The sequence below is a fragment of the Plasmodium falciparum genome (genome assembly GCF_000002765.6).
Source record: "Plasmodium falciparum 3D7 genome assembly, chromosome: 5".
NCBI classification, from domain to species: Eukaryota; Apicomplexa; class Aconoidasida; order Haemosporida; family Plasmodiidae; genus Plasmodium; species Plasmodium falciparum.
In genome coordinates, this window is record NC_004326.2 from 1,022,501 (window position 1) to 1,044,891 (window position 22,391).

At 17.9% G+C, this 22,391-nt stretch overlaps 4 protein-coding genes across 4 annotated transcripts in view; 3 read left to right on the forward strand and 1 right to left on the reverse strand.

Moving 5' to 3' along the window:
- The window catches only part of PF3D7_0524800 (ubiquitin fusion degradation protein 1, putative), a gene marked incomplete at both ends in the record, with an annotated part of 2,900 nt that extends 1,093 nt beyond the window's left edge, over window positions 1-1,807 (reverse strand). The window contains 2 exons of the mRNA XM_001351768.1: window positions 1-749; window positions 1,547-1,807. The exon at window positions 1-749 is cut by the window's left edge and continues 1,093 nt beyond it. Of these exons, the coding sequence (XP_001351804.1) occupies window positions 1-749; window positions 1,547-1,807 (1,010 nt within the window). The remainder of the gene's footprint in view (window positions 750-1,546) is intronic.
- A 3,088-nt stretch (window positions 1,808-4,895) lies between these two features.
- On the forward strand, window positions 4,896-7,862 carry PF3D7_0524900 (S-adenosyl-L-methionine-dependent tRNA 4-demethylwyosine synthase, putative; the record flags this gene model as incomplete). Its single annotated transcript, XM_001351769.1, has 1 exon — window positions 4,896-7,862. One exon carries the CDS (start codon window positions 4,896-4,898, stop codon window positions 7,860-7,862), a length of 2,967 nt encoding a protein of 988 aa, XP_001351805.1.
- A 5,866-nt stretch (window positions 7,863-13,728) lies between these two features.
- Window positions 13,729-15,843, forward strand: PF3D7_0525000 (zinc finger protein, putative; the record flags this gene model as incomplete). The annotated part of the gene is made up of 1 exon (XM_001351770.3): window positions 13,729-15,843. The coding sequence occupies one exon, from the start codon at window positions 13,729-13,731 to the stop codon at window positions 15,841-15,843; it is 2,115 nt and encodes a 704-aa protein (XP_001351806.1).
- Window positions 15,844-19,244: 3,401 nt separating this feature from the next.
- PF3D7_0525100 (acyl-CoA synthetase) lies at window positions 19,245-21,266 on the forward strand (the record flags this gene model as incomplete). Its single annotated transcript, XM_001351771.1, has 1 exon — window positions 19,245-21,266. The coding sequence occupies one exon, from the start codon at window positions 19,245-19,247 to the stop codon at window positions 21,264-21,266; it is 2,022 nt and encodes a 673-aa protein (XP_001351807.1).
- Window positions 21,267-22,391: the final 1,125 nt, after the last annotated feature.

A 22,391-nucleotide genomic window follows, 5' to 3' on the forward strand; every position in this document is an offset into this window, starting at 1 on the left:
TCCGTACTATAATCATCAATATATAAATGATGAAGTACTTCTGATACAGAATCTAAGGGAGGTAAGGATATAAACAAATTTAGAGAATGTAACATCATTTGAGATTGTAAATGAATAGCTAGTTCAATTTTCCCTTTTTTTAATAGATCTAATGTATTATTATTAAGAACAAATTTATATTTATTCATACCTTTCTGAATACTACTATTTATAGGTATATCGATTTTAATAATTTCATATATATCTTTATGATCACCTAGAATATTAACATTTTTATACCCTTCCATATTATTTCTTTCACAAATATCAACATTAATATCTGTATTTATTAATGAAACGGCATTATCTGGTTCTAGTTCACTTATATAAAAATTAAGATGATTAATATGTATATAATCTCCTAAAGTTAACGTACTATAATTTAAACTTAATTCGTTTTCTAATAAATTTTTCATATATTTTATATCATTAATATTATTATTTAAAGAATCTAATTTTATAAAATCACATTTGGATAATATACAATAGGTTATTAAAACACGTGCTATGCTACTATTTTGAGGTTTATTTAATCCTAGGTTTTCTTTTATGTTATCTGAAACGAAGATGATTCCTTCGTTAGAACTAAATTCGAGAACACATGCATGTGTAATATAATTATTTTGTACATTCTTAATACTAAAGGTATATGGAAATTCTACTTCGTTCTTGTAGTTACCCTTTTCCAAGGTTTTCAAAATAGAAACCGGCTAAAAAATAAAACAAAAAGAATAAAACAAAAAAAATGAAATACAAAAATGATAATATGGCAAATTAATGGGAATGGAATATGTATAATATGGTACAACAAGGGGATGAAGCACAAAATAAAATGTATACATATAAATATATGTATATATAAATATATATATATATTTAAAATAACTGTCACCATGATAGCATTTTTTTTTTTTTTTTTTTTTTTTGTAATATATTTTATATATCAATGCATAATTACATAAATATTAATTTTTTAATATATATATATATATATATATATATATATATATATATATTTTTACTATTAGACGTATTAAATATATACGTTTATGCGTGAGATTAATTACATCAACATTTTATAGTAATTAAAAAGCTATAATATAAACGCAAGAGAATATATACACTCAAAAAGAAAAAAATAAAGAAAAAAAAGGAAACGTGAAATATTTTTTGGTAATATTGTATATATACTACTTTTTATTTAAAGGTAACATAAACAACATCACTCGTCACATTTTCTATTTCCTTATTTTTTCTTGAGCATATATTTGATAACTTTATTATTCGAACATTGTATACATTTTAATTCATATGTATAAAATTAAAATGATCAAATTAATATATCAATGTTCGATATGGTCAACGTGTAACAATGATAATAAATAAATAAATAAATAAATAAATATATATATATATATATATATATATATATATATATATAATATATTTATCTCTCTATATATATACATATACATTTTTTTTTTTTTTTTATGTTCATAAAACTAACTAGTATAATTTTATCTGAGTGGTCTTTTAGTTTATCCGATTTTTTGTTAAGTGGTAAAGTTAAAAATTTCTGACATATTTTATTATTAGAACTATGTATATATTGTAATTCTAAATCATTTTTTAATTTATTACAATTTATATCCTCTTTTTTATCATTTCTTTTGTTTTTCTGAAGAACTTCATTGAGTGAATTTTTTTTATTACGGAAAGAAAATTTGGAATTGAATTTATTAAGAGCTCTAACAAAGTCATCATCCATTATATATAATAAAAAAAAAGAAAAGAAACAAAAAAAAAAAGAAATAAAAGGAAAAGAAAAAGAAAAAGAAAAAGGAAAAGAAAAAGGAAAAGAAAAAGGAAAAGAAAAATAAAAAGAAAAAAGGGGACAAGGCATATCTATATATACATATATATATATATATATATATTTTAATCTGGGAAAAATTAATGTAATAATATTCTGCACAAATATTTAATTGAATATATATATATATATATATATAATCACATACATGAAAATGTACTTTTATAATTCCATAACTATAACGAAAAAAAAAAAATAAAATAAATAAATATATTTATAAATAAATAAAATATATAAAGAAAGGAATTATATGTATATTTATATATATATATATATATATATAAATTAAAAAGAAAAATAATAAAACATCAATAATTGATAGAACTTTAATTTGTATATACATAATATTATATATTAATATTTTTAATAATATATATATATATATATATAATATATTTATATATATATATATATTATATACCAACATTACATATTATACATATTTCAATATATGAAAAAAATATATAAAAATAAAATAAATTCAATTAAATTAATATTAAAACACAAAAGAATAAAAGAAAATATTACCTCTTATGAAAGGAAAACTTTAAATTAGTTCATATTTTTGCTTACAAATATTAAAAAAAAAAAAAAATTAAACGTTATAAAAAATAAAGAGTAATCAACACTTTTTCTAATTTTATAAAAATAACACACTTACTTTATTTCATAATACTATAAGAAAAATATTAAAAAAAAAATTGCACAAAAAAAAGGAAAAAGAATAGTCTATTTAAAATTATATAATCACCATATAATTTTGTATATTATTATTATTTATAGTATTTAAAACTTCTATTTTTTTTTAGGGTTTTTTTTTTTTTTTTTTTTTATAAAAATTGTTCTCTCATATTATATTATACCAAATAAGAAAAACAAAAAAATAAATATGAAAAAGAGATTAAAAATGATTATTTATTATAAATATATATATATATATATATATATATATATATTATATATATTATACATATTCTACATAAAAACTTATAAAATATTCCTTTATGTAATAAGCGTGTGTTATAATATTATGAATTGAAAATTTAAGGAGAATTCAATTAATTTACATATTATCTTCTTCTTTTTCTTTTTTTTTTTTAATTATATAATTTATCTATATGTTTTATTATACATATATGTTTTAAAATGTGTATATTATTTTAAATACAACGATCATCTTCACAATATAATTTTTCTCGTATAACTTATGTGCCACCTTAATCTTTTATTATAAATACATATATAATATGTAAATTATTTTATTTCTTTTTTTTTATCACACATATTACAATCTAGTGCAATCATTTAAAAAGCATTTTACTTAAAAAAAAGAAGAAAAAAAAAAAAAAAACATCAAATGTAAAAAGATAAATTAGAAGGAAAGAATAATATGAAATGTGAATATTTCTACATATAATTTAATAACATCAAAATTTTATAATTTCTCTGCTCGTTCGTTAATTTGTTCGTTTGTCCGTTTTTTCCTTCTTTTTTTATTTTTTTTTTAAGAATTGTTTTAAAAAAAAATATAGGATAATCTACGAAACCTTCACAGATATAATATATACATATATATATATTAATATGACAACAATCATATATATTTTCTTAGCATATATAATTTTGTTCTTATAAAAATGTTAGATCATAAAATTATAATAATACATATTTGAAGAGACAGAAAAAAGAAATTCTTATATATTTGTAATGAAACATACTACCACAATATATTTTTCTTAAAATATTTTTTTCTTTTAAAAGAGAGATTTTCATTATAAACATATAAATGAGAAACATAATATTATTATTATAATATATATATATATATAGATATATACATGAAGATATTTTTGTCCGTACAAATTCATATGAATTTACTCTTTACAATTCTTTCTTTTTAAATAATATACTATGAAAATAATAAACACTTATATAATATATATATATATATATATATATAAATAAGGAGTAAATTAAAATCTTAATTTCTTTATTCTATTTATTATATATTTATTTATTTATTTTTTTTTTTCATATTTCCTTAAAATGGTATATCATGAAAAAAAAAAAAAAATAATAAAATAAAATAAAATAAAATAAACAAAGATATATACATATATATAATATCTTACTACTATTTATATTATTTAAAAAAAAAAAAAAAAAAAAAATTAATAACATACATATGAATAATAAATTATAAGGAAACTTTTATTCTACAATTGTTTCATCATTATATATATAAAATATATATATATATATATATATATATATATTTAATATATATTAATAATTTTTTTATATTATAGCTATTCCTTATTTTTTCATTTCATACATTTTTTTAATAATTATATATTATATATATATTATATATATATTATATATATATTATTTTTTTATTTTATTTTATTTTTATTTTATTTTTTTTTTTGTTTGTTGATCTGTTTTGTGATATGCTCAACAGAGGGTTAAAATTGTTCTTTTTCGTATCTTTCTATTATATTATAAAATGTAACATATTAATATATATATATATATATATATTGATAATTATAGAAAAATTATGAAGATGTAATGTATATTTTTGATTAATGTAACCAAATGTCGCTCCTACAAAAAGAAATAAAAAATATATAAATGATTATATATATATATATATATAAATATATATATATATATATATATATATATATATATTTATTTATTATATAATATATTATATGACTTGTTAATTATTTAATTTTGTATACAATGTAAACTGATGTGAAAATAATAATAAATAAATAAATAAATTAATAAATAAATAAAATAGAATTGAATAAAAGGACAATATATTTTACAAATATAGAAGATATAAAAGGAAAAAAAAAAAAAAAAAAAAAATTAAATTATTATATATATATTATATATATATATATATATATATATATATATATATATATATATATATATATATGTGTAGTATTTTTTGTTCAAAGGTAAGATGGGAATAGTCGAAGAAGAATTTCTTTTGAAGAATATCTTAGGAACACATTATAATAAAAAAAATGTTAAGATAAGCATATCTGTGATTTACGGATCAGGTGATGGTAACAGCTATAATAAAGCAAAAGATTTTATAAACGAATTAATAGAATATTTCAAAAATGTTCATTTATTTTTTAAAGACATAAATGACATTATTAATAAAAATATATACATCAATAATATTAATGGTAACATGAATTATGATGATATACTTCCAAAGAAAGATTATATAGAAAAAAAAATACAAATAAATGAAAGTTATAAGAATGATGATAATGTTGATCATTCTAATATGGATGGTAATATAATAGATAAGAATAATTGTGTAAATAACTCGTTAGATATTAAAGATATGAATAGTTTAGAAAATGAAATAATTGAATATTTTAAATTACGTTTTGATAAATATCAAGTGAATAAAAAGAAAAGGAAAGAAAAAATATCAAATTATGAAAATATGATACCATTATATTATAATAAGAATATAAATTATTTAGAACCATATGAAGAGAATGTAAAAATGTTCAATAGTAAATTTAAAAATTATGTTGGTTGTACAATAGATAATAAAAATATAGGGAAAATATATTTTAATTTAATTGACGGAAATAATCATGATTATTATTCTTTTTTTGATTGTACAGAAAATTATAATTTAAATGTTTTATTTTTTTTTATTAGTACATCTAGTCATGGGTCCTTCCCAAATAATTCTTATAAAATCGATGAGATTTTTACAGACATGTTGAATGATTTTCGTATAGAAAAGAATTATTTAAAAGATATATTTTTTAGTTGTATTGGATTTGGTAATAAAGAATATGGAGATAAATATTTTTGTACTCCTATAAAGAAATGTGAGAAATATATACATTTATTAGGAGCACAAAAATTATATAAAACATTAAAACTGTGTGATACTCAAGATAATGATGAAACTATATTATTATGGAAATGTAACATATTTAAAACTTTTAGCTTGTCCTTATTTTTCTATTCTTTTAATTATATGAAAAGATGGTATATGAATAAAGGAATATATGACACCTTATCATATTATTGTTATTTTTTTTCAAATTATACAAATTTTAATGTTAATCAAACCCAAGAAATCAAATATTATATGCATGATCAAAAACATGAGACTGAAAAAAAAAAAAAAAAAAATAATAAAATAAAAAAAAAAAAAGGGGATCTTTCTATATATCCGATGGAACAATTAGAAGGATGTCACTGTAATAAGGCATACCAAGAAAATGATCTCTCCATTGATCAAAGTAATATTGATTATAATAATAACAAATGTTGTAATAATGAGATATATAATACACACAATAATATATATGACAATGATAAAGATGATCATCAAATTTTTTTATCAACTATAGGTAATGATGAAAAGGATATCGTGAACGAACACAAAACAAAAGTGGATAAAACAAATGGGATGATGAATGAAAAGAGAGAAGAAGTGTATATAAGGGGGGATATTCAAGGGGTTGAGGGATGTACAAATTGTAACTGCCAATCAGTAAATGAATATAATGATACATCCAATACAAATGATACAAATAATACAAATAATACAAATATTATGAATAATACAAATAATACAAATATTATGAATAATACAAATAATACAAATATTATGAATTATACAAATAATATTAGGACCGGTGAAAATTGCGTGTCCGAAAGCGAAACATCAAGTAATCAAAGTTATCCAGATGATGAGGACGAACAAATTGAAGTCGAAGATCTAATATCAGGAGAAAAAAAAGATATGTTAAGTTCTAGCCAAAGAAACAAATTAACAAAAGAAGGTTATAAAATAGTAGGATCCCATAGTGCTGTTAAATTATGTAGGTGGACAAAATCACAAGTTAGAGGAAGAGGAGGTTGTTATAAACACACGTTTTATGGAATTAATTCTTATCAATGTATGGAAGCTACGCCTAGTCTTGCTTGTGCAAATAAATGTGTATTTTGTTGGAGACATCATAAAAATCCTGTAGGCGTAAAATGGAGATGGAATATGGATAAAGCAGAAATTATAGTTGAAGAAATAATTAAAAAACATAAAGCGATGATAAAAGAATTAAAAGGTATATATGGTATTATTATGGAACGTTTTGAAAAAGCTATGAATATAAAACATTGTGCTTTGTCATTAGTAGGAGAACCTATCATGTATCCAGAAATTAATAAATTAATTGATGAATTACATAAAAGAAATATATCAACATTCTTAGTTACTAATGCTCAATTCCCACAAGAATTAGAAAATTTAAATACAGTAACACAATTATATTTATCCATAGATGCTCCAAATAAAGAGGCATTAAAAAATATAGATAGACCATTATTTAAAGATTTCTGGGATAGATATATAAAATGTATTAAGATTTTAAAAAATCGTAAAGAAAGAAAAGTATTCAGATTCACATTAGTAAAAGAATATAATATGATGGAAAATGAAATAGACAGCTATATAAATTTAATACAACTAGGATATCCTGATTTTATAGAAATTAAAGCTGTTACATATTGTGGTTCATCACAAGGATATCAACTAACTATGCAAAATATCCCATGGCATGAAGAAGTGTATCAATTTGCATGGAACCTAATTAATAAAAAAAAAGCGCTATCACATATATATGAAATTTCTTGTGAACATAAACATTCTTGTAGTATATTAATTACAAAGAAAATTTTTAAAATAAACAATAAATGGAATACTTGGATTGATTATGAAAAGTTTCACCAACTTGTCAAAAATAAAGAAAATTTTAATGCCCTCGATTATTCCGTAGAAACTCCACACTGGGCAATTTATGGTTCTCAAGAAAGTGGTTTCAGCCCATGCGAAAAAAGGGTATACACAAAGGGCAAGTATAAAAATAAAAACCAACAAAGTTGATATGTCCATATAGTAAATGTTACATTTTAAAGCGCGCCAACAGAAAAAAAAAAAAAAAAAAAAAAAAAAAAAAAAAAAATATACATATATATGTATATATATATATATATATATAATATCATTTATGGGGTACCTCCTATTCTTATTTATTTTATTTTAATTTAATTTTTTTGTTATATGTTTATATTTTATAGTTTATCTTTTTTTGTGAAGGATGAAATATTTTTAAATAATATACATGTACATTTACATATACATTATACACGTATATATGTTACGGAAAAATTACTTTTTAAATTATATGCTTCTCTTATAATTTTATGTTATATATATATATATATCTACATCATGTGATATATATAAATATATTTATTTATTTATTCAAGATATATTAATTTTGAATATTTCTCTTTAACTATTTATAACAACATATTAATTAAAATCAATAAAAAATTTAACATATATATATATATATATATATATATTAATACATAACAATTGAAATATATATTTTATAAGTAAATAGTTTATACTCACTTTAACGCGGTATTTTAATATTTATATTTTTTAAAATGACCTATTTATATGATAAAAGTTGAATTAATTTTATTATATTATTTGTCCTTTTTTTTTTTTTTTTTTTTTTTTTGTATTCCTATGTATAAATAAAAGTTCGGATGTAGGACGATAAGAAACCAAAAAAAAAAAAACAAAAAAAAAAAACAAAAAAAAAAATTGGAAAATATTATTAATATATATATATAATATATATATTTTTTTATGGTCACGTATTATTAAGTTGAATATTTTTTAAATCGCGTGTGCTTAATAAATAAAACATTTTTATGATATCCTGTTGAGAATGGCGTACATATAAATATTATATATATATATATATATACATACATATATTATAATATTTTATATTACATTTATATTTTAAAAAATTATTATAATTTCCATACGTAATTCTCCAAATATACATTTTTTAATCCTTAAAAATGTATGGAAAATAATATTACATATGATCCATAATTATTATTATACATACGATTTTATATTTTTTTTATGAGTATACGAGAAAGTACTATTTAAAAAAAAAAGGACAATGATAAACAAAAATATAGAGACATAAAAAAAAAAAAAAAAGTACACAGTAGAATTAAATGAATGTAAATATATATTTTGTTTTTATATTATATTTAATAATTATCCGTTAAAAGTCATAAAAAAGGAAATTAAAAATAAAAAATAATAATACATAAAAATATATATATATTATATATATATATAATAATATAACACAATTATTATTTTTTTTAAGCCCTAGTAAATTTATGGATAACTTATAAAAAAAATATGGTTCAAAAAAAAAAATTTCTTTTTTTTTTCTTTTTTTTATATTTAAAAAAAAAAAAAAAATTATATATCATAATTATATATTATATATAAATAATAAAAATAACGAATATTTTTTAATTTATTTAAAAATTAAAAAAAGCAAAGATATATATATATATATATATATCTATGGTATTACAACTTTTATATTTTTTAAATAATTATTTATGTTATATTAATATTATTTATCATGAATGAATTTTTTTCTGTTCAACATATAAATAAATAAATAAGTAAATATATATATATATATATATATATATATTTTATTCTATACCTCCCTATATTTATATATATATATATATTATGTGAAATAAAAAGATTTTCTGTATATAAATATATATATTTGTTACATATACATGTTTATAAATATTAATGATCCTTATCTACGTTATATTTTACTATGCTTATAATATAGGTACTATAATTAACGTTGTGTTTTTTCATTATATACTATATTGTATAATATATATTTTGAAAGGCCTTCAGAAATATGACAATATGTATATGTTTATATATAATTATAAATAAATAAATATATATATATATATATAATTATTTATTTTTAATATTTATGATTTAAGATTTTATTATAAATAAATGCTTTTGTAAACAAAAAAAAAAAAATTTAAATTAAAAAAAAAAAAAAAAAGAAGGAAGGAAACTTTATATGTATGTGTATATCTGTATGGATAATTATTATATATTTATTCTCTATGTATATATACATATATGTGGATAATAGCTTGCATATATATATATAACCATATATAAATTTACAAGGAATATATAGTTTTATATACCCAATAAATGTTGTATAAAAATATATATTAGTCATTTGTAAATTAATAAATATATATATATATATATATATATTTTTTTTTTTTTTTTTTTTCATATTTTTTTCATTAAAAAAAAAATTAATATATGTATATATATATATATATATATATATATATATATATTTATATATTGTTCTGTGTGTTTTTTTTTTTTTTTTTTTCTATTTTCCTTTCTACTCAATTATTATATATATATAGTATTATAATGTGTCCTATTATTTTACATATATTATAATAGCAAAGTATTAATAAAAGCACATAACAATAAAAATAATTATAGAATTTTTTTTTTAAATGTATATATATATATATAATCACAAATAAAAAAAAAAAAAAAAAACCCTCAAAAGAAAAAAAAATAATAAATAAAAAAGATTAATAATAAAAAAAAGTAAAAAGTACCAAAAAAAAAAAAAAAAAAAAATAACAAAACTTATATAAAAATAAAATTAGTCAAATAATTATAAAAAAAAGTATATTGTATATTATATAAATGTATATATTTTTATATATAAAATATTTTTATGTAAATACCAAAATGTGAAGTGTAAAAATATATAAAGTTTAAATGAGAAGTACAAATTTTTGTTTTTATTTTTTTCTCTTCACATTTATGATATATAATATATATATATATATATATTTATATATAATATATTTATATACATATTTATTCTTTCCCTTTTGACTTTTTTCTTTTTTTTATATTTCATTAATAAACATATCGTTTGTGTTAAACAAATAAAATATATGTTATATGTGCACTTTTTTTTTTTTTTTTTTTTTTTTTTTACATTATTAAGTGTATATATTGAGATATAATTTATGTTTATAATGTATATTTTTTTTTTATGACATATGCAAAAAAAAAAAAAAATAAATAAATAACGGAGAAAGAATAAATAAATATGTGCCTATAAAATATTGTAGAATTATATATGTATATAAATATATATATTAGAACATTGTTTAATTAAGACCTGCAGCTATATATATATATAATATATATATTATATTAAATATATATTATATTATATTAGATGTATTCAATGTGGAATATATTATAAATAAAATATATGTTAGCAAAGTTTTATGTTTTACACAATTTTTAATAAATAATATATATATATATATTATTACTATGTGTATATATATATATATATATATAAATATATTATATATATTTACGCATATATAATAATTTATAAAAGGCAACTATATCTTTTATTGTTTATTTTGCATCATCGCAATATTTATTGTTTCAGCTAGTATATTATGTTTAATTTTTTTTTCACCTTGAGCTTTTGATAGGATTTTTTTTTTTTTTTTTTATTAGATATATAATAATAGTATACATTTATTATTTTTTTTTATATATGAGTTTATTTGCTGAAAATATATATGTAATAAAAATATATTTTGACCTATTTTTTTTTTTTTTTTTTTTTTTTATTTTATTTATTTTTTTTTTTTTTTTTTTTTTGACTTATTTAATTTTTTTTATATATGTGTATTTTTTTTATATTTATCATTACTATTCTTTGTGTTTATATTAATTTATGTATTTTTATATATTTATATATTTATAGCTGTTAATAATATTAAATATATTATTATATTACATGTGTATATAAAAATATTTATAGAAGTATGTACACTTGTGTGTATTTATAGTATATTATAGATTATTACAATTAAAAAAATAATATATATATATATGTATATATTTTTTGTTTTTTTTTATACGTAAATTATATTTCCTTTAATGTGTGTATAAAACATATATACATATGTATATATGTATTATTTTATTGTTTATATTTATTTACTTTTTTTTTTTTATGAATATGAGTACCCATATAATTTCCTAGAAAAGAAACTATTGTTTTATTTATTTATTTTTTTATAACTTTTTATTAATATTTCGTTCGTTCTTTTTTTTTTTTTTTTTTTTTTTTTTTTTTCTTATTTTTATTGTATTTATAATCTTTATTTATTTTATTATTATTTTTTTTTATTGTATAAATATTTGCATTACATCTGATTATAATTATTATTTCTTAGTAGTACTATATAATTTTTTTTTTTTTTTTTGAATAGTTGTCTTGTTTTTTTTTTTTTTTTTTTTTAAATATACTTCCATTACCCCAATATAATAATAAAAAAAAAAGAAAAAATATACATATATATAAAATGTTACAAAGATACACTTGTTCTTTTTATGTAATATATAAAAAATTGTAATAGTTTTATTTTTTTTTGGAATTCATATGAAATATTAAAAAGATTTATAATATATATATATATATAGAAATATATTTTTTTTTTATATTAATGTATATAATAGTATGTATATATATATATATATATATATATAACATCTATATATTTTCAAGATATATCTTAGGCGTCTGTCCATTTTATTATTTTTTTATGTGATATACATATATTTATATATATATGTTTAATATGTGTTTAATAATTGAATGATTAATGAAGAAAAAAAATATAATTTAGAGTTTATGTGTTTTATATATTTATTTATTTATTTTATTATTATTATTTTTTTATTTTTTTTTATTATTTGCTCACCTAGCAATATATATGTATTTATAAAATGATTTTCACAATTTCCATCTAAATTTTATAAATATATATATATAAACATATGTACACATATATATAGTACATATATAATTTACTATACTATCGTATTATGGTTTATTAGTTTAATTATAAGTACTTTTCCTTATCTTATTATTTTCGTCCATTCCATTCCATTCCCTTTTTTTTTTTTTTTTTTTTTTTTTTATCATTTATATATTTATTTTCTACTTTATTTTATTTTATTTTATTTTATTTAATTTTTTTTTATGTTTTAATTGTAATTTTTTAAATAAGCCATATTAATTATTTATACATATTATATATATATATATACATATATATGTATAATATTATAATATATTTTTTGATAGATTTTTAGTTTTAATTTTTAGGATTTATTCTTTTTTTTTTTTTTTTTTATATGTAATATTAACATTTCAATAACCTGACGAATATTATAGTCTAATTAAGAATTATATTTGAGAATTCATATGTATATATATAAAAAGATATACATTTTATATATGTGTATTTGTACGTTAGCTTTTTAAGTGTTATATATATTAAGTGTTATTTTATTTTGTAACCATTTTTTTTTTGAAGTCTGCAAAAGATAATTTAAATATATGCATTTATATAATATATATATATATATATATATATATATATATATATATATGTATATATGTGTTTATTTATATGTTTACCAAAAAAAAATATAGAAATATAAAATAAATAAAAATAAAAAAAAATATATATATATATAATCATATTTTTGTGTATATACATATATATAATTTACATATATGTGTATCTAATATATATATATATATTAAATAAACGTTACAGAGTTTTTATGTTAGTATAAGTGTTTTGTTGTGTATTGTACTAATATAAATATATAAATATATTTATATATATATATATATATATATATATATATATATTTTTATATTTTTTGTATTTATTCTTTTTTATTAAATTTAATTTCATATTTACCCCACGACGTAATCAAAATGATGATGAAGAATGGAAGTAATAACCAATCATCTGTTGCCGTAGCACAAATACCAAGGAAGAAACAATTCTATAAAACAAAAATGTGTCCTTGGTTTTTTTCAGGGAGGTGTGATAGAGGTATGGAATGTTTATTTGCACATTCTCAAGGTGAATTAAATCCCATCCCTGATTTAAGTTTTACTAGTTTATGTCCCTTAACAAAGAAATCGGGCTTATGTAAAAATGAAAAATGTAGTTATGCACATTCTGTATGTGAATTAAGGCCTACAGGAGATTTATATAAAACTGCTCCGTGTACAAAATTTTTAAGAGGAAAATGTAACGCTGAGGAACATTGTAGACATGCTCATTTTGTTGAAGAGTTACGACCCTTACCTGGAAATTTGGCCCCCTCACAAAGTGCTATTAATTTGATGCTGTCATCTTCTATAAATAACCCTATACAAAAAGGACACAAGAAAAATAACCATCACCACAACAATAAAAATAATAACCACAATAATAATAATAATAATAATAATCACAATAACAATAACAATAATAATAACACTTGGGAAAATAAGAAAAATGAAAAGTATATGAAGAAATCCAATTGCTTATCAGAGTCGTACCCATCATCTGGTAATTTGAACAACAATGGCAATAGTAATATGAACGGAAATCATAACAGGTATAACAAAAAGTTTGTGAAAAATGCAAGCTCAGATAATACCAATATTAACAACAGCATGAACAGCAGTATGAATAGTAGTATGAACACAAAAGTAAACAATAATTTTAACAGTAGCATGACCAATAGTATTAATAGTAATGTCAGCACGAATTCTCAGAGTAACGTACATAACCATATACATAATAAAATGCATAATCATATCCATGGTACTATGAATAGTAATATGAATAACAAAAGTTACAAGAAAAGTTCTTCCTATCCAAATAAAATCCAGGCACACCTAAAGAATAAGGAAATCAACGAAGAACATAATAACATGAACAATTTGAACTTTAGAAAGTATTTAAACAATAATGGAAATATGGAACATAATACAAACGCCACATCGAATATAATGAGTAGCTTTAATTTGGCACAGGTACAAACTTTGTGTAACCAAGGGAATGAAGCAAGTAATTCATATAATACCATGAATGATATGATATATAAGGAGGGTAATATGAATGGAAATATGCATGGAAATATGCATGGAAATATGCATAGCAATATGCATAGCAATATGTATGGTAGTATGTATGGTAGTATGTATGGAAATATGCATGAAAATATGAGTGTTTTTATGAATGGAAATATGAATATTCTTATGAATGTACCCATGAATGAATATATGAATGCACATATGAATACCAATATTAATAACAACCAATTTTATAATTTAAACAATCCAAAAAGTAACGAAGGCTTAATGAATCATTATTCCTCTTTTTCTACAAAGGAACCTTCCACACCTATGAGAATGTCAAGCAATTCATCCAAAGATTTTACTTCTAATAATGAAGAGAATAATTTTGCTGATACTATTGAACACATGGAAATTACTGCTCAAGATAGTGCCTTGAAGGTTATTGAAGATGATACTGACAAAATGAATTCTTCGGATATTAAAAACTTTTTAAATTTACTACATTTGAAAAATTCAGGTAGTTTTAATGAGCAAAACTTTTTGTTTAATGATGATGATTGTGTAAATAATGTAAATATGAATGATTTAAATAATATAAAAAGCATATATAATATGAATGACATGAATCATATGAACAGCATAAACAATAATAGTAATAATTTTAGTAATACCAATCCATCCTATTTACAAACCTATGATTCCTTAACAAGTTTAGGGAATGAACATTTGGAACAACCATTATGTTTAGAAAAACATTTAGCAGAACAATATGTTCATAATAACATGATTGAAACAACTAAGAATCAAGATAATAATATGAATGATTTTAAATCTAATGAAAATTTACAAAATGCATATAATAAATTAAATAATAATTCTTTAATTAGTTGCTCAAATTTCTGGAATTGTACAGAAGATGAGTTATCTACCTCAGCCCCCCAAATGGCCCAGAAGGTGGAAATTTTTGATTATTAATATTAAAATGAAAATATAAAAAAAAAAAAAAAAAAAATATATATATATATATAAATATTTATGTGAATTTGTTTAAGTCACGAACACACATATATCATCAATTTTTTATAGTATTAATTAAAAAAATTATGAAATCTAATAAATATATGTGTATGTTTAAAAAAAAAAAGAAAAAAAAAAAATTAAAATGAAAGTTACCACAAATTAAAAAATATAATAAATTATAAAAATTTTAGTGTCATGTGTTTATGTATGTATTTATGTTTGTAATTATGTATGCACTTTTTTGTATGTGTGTATATGTATTCTGTTTTATAATTTAAGTAAAGGAAACTTATAGAATAATAATTCCTTTTTAATTTTAACTTTTATTTTATTATTACTTTTTTATATAATTTTAAATATGTCAATGCATAAAAGTTATGTTTTATATTATATATATAATATACATAATAAAAGCATGATATATATATATATATATATATATTTATATATATGTTTTTTTCTTTTTTTTTTTTAATCCCTTCTACAATATAATTTATTCACATTCGTATGTTTAAATATATATACATATATATAATATATATATGTGTGTGAATATTATATGTTAGAATTTTTTTTTTTTATTACATATTTATTTAATTAAATATAAAATAATATTTATTTATAATTATGTTTAACACAATTACAATATAATTTTTTTATTTTTTTTAATTGACATATATATTAAGTTCGTTTATATATATATATATATATATATATATATATATATATATATATATTTATATATATTTAATTAGTATTTTTTTTTTTTTTTTTTTTTATTTGTCACAAATATAATAATATATTTATAATATCTTTTTATAGTACTGCTTTTTTATTATTATCATTTTAAAAATTTAATTTTTGTTTTTAACCCTTATTTTATTCTATTTACCCTTTCATCTTGTTTTATAAAATTTATGCATTCTATTTTTTTTTATATGTAGTTTTAGTTTTTTTTTATGAAACAACTGGAAAACAAAAGAAAATTTCACCTGACCAAGTCATGTAAAATAATTAATTTAATAGGGAAAAAAAAAAAAAAAAAAAAAAAAAATAGCCACTAGACAATATATAAAATTATCCTTAATAAAATTATGTAATATATATATATATATATGAAATAGTTTAAAAGAAAAAAAGATCCTTTTTAGACAATAAAAATAGGAAATGTACACATATATATATATATATAATATTTTTTTAGTGTAAAAAAAAGACATGTTTTATATTTTAATAGTAAAATATTACTATTTAGGAAGTAGTCTTATAATAAATAATTTTAATATTTTTGAATACCATTAAGCAATAAAATTATTAATCTTATGTATATATATTCCCTATAATGGTTTTTATAAAACAAACGTATATTACTTACATTTAAAGGATGTATAATATGCATAAATAGATATACAAAAATGGTATATACAAACATATATATATATATATATATATATTATATTATAATATTTAAGCAATTATTATTTAGAAAAAGAAAAAAAAAACTAAAACCAAAAAAAAATACGTATTATTTTAAATTAATTAAATGGTTTGTATTTTATAATTTTAATTAGACTTCTTTTATATAATATATCCTTAATTATATTATTAATAATATTTATAAGTGTAATACAAATACAATTTATAAAAATAGATTTATTTGTTCCAGGTATATAATATTTATATAATTGTTCTTTCGTAAATCGAATATATTATAAAAAGTGAACATAAATTTGCCCTTTGTTTAAAAATAAATAAATAAAAAATAATATGAACACATTTTTTATACATGTTATAAAAAAAAATTAATATTTACAACAATATTAAAATATAAAAATGCAACACTTTAAAATATACCAAATATAAAATAAGAAATTGTGTATTTTAATATAATATATAAATATTTTTGTATATATATAGTTGTTCGATTTTCCATTGGGGTTATTTTATTTTATTATTATTTTTTTTTTTTAATAAAAGCTTCAAATTAAACTACACGTTTTATTTTTACACAAGAATATATATATATATATTATATTTTTTTTTTTTTTTTCGGCACTTTTTATATACATTTGAATGTTTTTATAAATGAAAAAATCTTAGAATGGTACTTATAAAATAAGAATTTTTTTGGACTGATATGAAATGAATGAAATTATCTTTATTATATATAATTATTATATATGTTTTTTAAGGAAAAAATAATGAAAAAAAAAAAATATATATTGTTTTATTTATAAACATTTGAAGATATGTATATATAAATATAATTTTTCTTTTGTTTTTTTAAATAATTCTACATAATATAATTATATATAAAAGAACAACCAAAAAAAAAAAAAAAAAAAAAAAAAAAAAAAAAAAAAAAATATATATATATAATATATAAATATATTTAAAAAAAAAAAAATATATATATTTAAAATATACGAATTATTTATTGTTTTTCGAATTTTATAAAAATGTAAATTAAATATATAGCTGAATTTTATAAATTTTTTTTAATAAAAAAAAAAAAAAAAAAAAAAATATAATACGATAATATATTATTATATAATATATATATAATAATTAATTAATTAATCAATTAATTAATTATATATTTTAGTAAAGGTGGTACTTTTAAGTACATGTATAAAAAAAAAAAATATATATTAATATATATTATATTTTTTTCTTTTCTTTCTTTTTTCTTTTTCTTTTTCTTTTTCTTTCTTTTTTTTTTTTTTTAATATTAAATGAATCAATTATTAAATCGCATATTTTTCTATATATAATAATTTTTTTTTATATCAATTTGTATGTTCATATTTAAAAAAAAATAAGAAATTTTTTTTTTTTTTTTTTTTTTTTTTACAAAAAGAATAACTTATTTGAATTTATTATGAATATATTATTTTTGTACAGTTATTATAATTTATAAGATAAATTTTATTTATTTATTATTTTTTTTTTTTATTAAATTTAAAAAGATATATTTATTTATATATATATATATTATAAATAAAATATATATTTTTATATTCAATTAACAAAATAAAAAAAAAAATAAGATATATATATATATATTATTAAATATATTGTTTTATGTTTATATAAGAATAGAAATATGTTTTAATATTAGGAGAGTATTAAATAAATTTTTGTATAAAACATAGAATGTTTTGTTGTGAAAATTTGAATATATATATATAAAATAATAACCTATATATTTATAGTTGTGAATATACAAATTTTGTTTGGACATCTATTCACATAAATATTTATATATATATATATATATATATATATATATATATATTTATTTATTTATTTATTTATTTATTTATTTATTTAATTTTATAATTTGTTTGTAAAAAATGGATAATGGTAATAATGAAATACTGTACTCAGTAAAAATAAGCGAACCAAGGGACAAGAACTCTACTGGTATATATCGTCATCCTGAGTATAAAGATAAATTATGTGAAAATTTTGATGATAAGAAATTTAATAATATGTGGGAAGTGTTTGATAGAGTATCAACTAAATTCAAGGAAAGAGATTGTATGGGTGTTCGTGAGAAATTAGAAGATAACAAACGTGGTGCTTACCAATGGAAGAATTTTGGAGAGGTGAAAGAATTAATAATGAAAGTAGGATCTGGTTTGCTTAATATGAATGCTTGCCCATTAATTATGTGTGATGATCAAAGAATTCCAAAGGCTCGTTTTTTAGGTTTATATATGCCTAATTGTCCAGAATGGAATATTTGTGATTTAGGATGTAATGCATACAATATTATTACGGTACCATTATATGATTCTTTAGGTCCTCAATCAAGTAGATTTATATTAGATCAAACACAGATGGAAACTATTGTATGTGACAAGACATGTGCTCGTAATTTATTTAAGTCCTTAGAAACATGCGAAGAGATATATTTGAAAACATTAATTTTAGTTGATGAAATAGATGACGAAATTAAAAAAGAGTGTTCAAAATATAATTTGAAAATTATATTATGGGAAGAATTAATTAAACAAGGTGAAAAAAAAATTGTAAAAGTACCACAAGGAGCATTAAATAATATATTTTCGATATGTTATACATCAGGAACAACAGGTTATCCTAAAGGAGTTATTATGACAAATAGAAATTTTATAGGTATATTAGCAGCTGCTTATATTGGTCCATCTAGGTTACCAGATTTATGTATTAATGAAAATGATATACATATATCATATTTACCATTAGCCCATATATATGAAAGATTAATGATTTATTTATTTATGGCTCATGGTGTAAAAGTCGGTTATTACTCAGGTAATGTACAGACATTATTAGAAGATATTCAAGAATTAAAACCAACATTATTTATTAGCGTACCAAGATTATATAATAGAATACATGAAAGGATATTTAATTCTTTAAAGAAAAAATCTGGTTTAGTTCAATCATTATTCAATAAAGGTTTACAAAACAAAATAAAAAGATTAAGTTCTTCTGGTTCGACAACTCATGTATTATGGGATAAATTACTTTTCAATAAAGCTAAAAAAATTTTAGGTGGACATGTAAGAGCTATGTTAAATGGTTCAGCACCAATAAGTGTCGATGTTGTCAAAAAATTAAGAACCATCTTTTGTGTACCTATGTTTGAAGGTTATGGAATGACTGAATCTTTGGGTGCTTCTTTTATCACACATTCGCAAGATCGTAATATTGGACATATTGGAGGTCCTGTCCCATGTATTGAATTTAAACTAGTATCTGTTCCTGAAATGAATTATTTAGTAACAGATAATCCACCTAAAGGTGAATTGTATTTAAGAGGACCAAGTACATGCAACCTAGGTTATTTCAAATTAGAAAAAGAAACAAATGAATTATTAGAAAAAGATGGATTCATTCGTACAGGAGATATTGCCTTATTAAGTCCAAATGGATCCTTAACCATTATAGATAGAAAAAAGAATATTTTTAAATTAGCACAAGGAGAATATGTAGCTGTAGAAAAAGTAGAGGCATCATATAAACAATCTTTATTTATTAGCCAAATTTTTGTATTTGGATATTCCTATGAATCTGTTCTCGTTTGTGTTATTTGTCCATCGACAGATTCCATCGATATATGGAGAACACAAAAGAAAATCAAAGCAACTGATGAAGAAGTAATTAAATTACCAGAATTTAAAGCAGATGTTATTAATGATTTAACATCCATAGGGAAAAAAGACGGACTCAAAGGATTTGAGCAAATTAAGGATATTCATTTCACTCTTGAGGCATTTACTATTGAAAATGATTTAATGACACCCACAGGAAAAATTAAAAGACATGAAGCTAAGAAGAGATTTAAAAAGGAAATTGATGAGATGTATGAAAAGTTGAAGCAATAGAACATAAAGGATAATATGCACAAATATATATATGTATATATGTATATATATATATATATATATATATATATATATATATATATATATGTATATGTTTGTATTTATATATTTATAGAAGAAACAAAAAGAAGTGAAAAAAAAAAAAAAAAAAAAAAAAAAAAAAAACCGTGATTCCTGTTTTTTTTTTTTTCTCTTTTTCAGAAAAATTAATATTTACAAAATGTTATGTATATATATATATATATATATATATATATAATGTATAAATTTATATTCCGTTAAAAATATATATATACATATCCTTTTATATATATATAACTTTTGTTTCAAAAAATGACTATTTAAGTTTAATACTTAAACTATGGTTCATTTTCCTCTTTATAAGAAATGAAACATTTTAATAAATATAAATTTGTTGTGTGAATGTAAAATATGTATATATATATATATTATATATATTATATATATTGTATATATTTCCACTATTTTTACATTTGAATTTTTTTTTTTTTTTTTTTTTTTTTTTTTGGATTAAAATGATATCATATATTATGAGCATTTTATTCATAACTATTATTAAAAATTAGTTGTATATGTCTATTTTGTATATATATATATATATATATATATATTTTTTTATATTTATATATTTATATTTTTATTATGTTTGTACGTTTTTTTAAAAAATAATATTGAATGACAAAATTTTTATAATACTTCAAAAGAATCCATAAGTTGTTAACAATTGTGTAGACATATACATAAATACATATATATATATATATAAATATACATATATATCTATTTATATTTTTTATATTATTTATATTTTTCATTTTTAATAATTTTAAAAAAGCATTAAAACAAAAAGAAAAAAAATAAAAATGTATCAATACAATTAATTATAAGTTATAAATATTAAAATTATATATAAATTCAATGACATGTTAAAGTAGTTTAATATTCCAATTAATATTCTTCATAGGAATATAAATAATATATTATATATATATATATATATATATATATATATATATATACAGAGAGAAAGATAATATTTTTACATAATAAGAAAATCATTTGTTAATGTTACCAAAAAAAAAAAAAAAAAAACTGATGAACCAA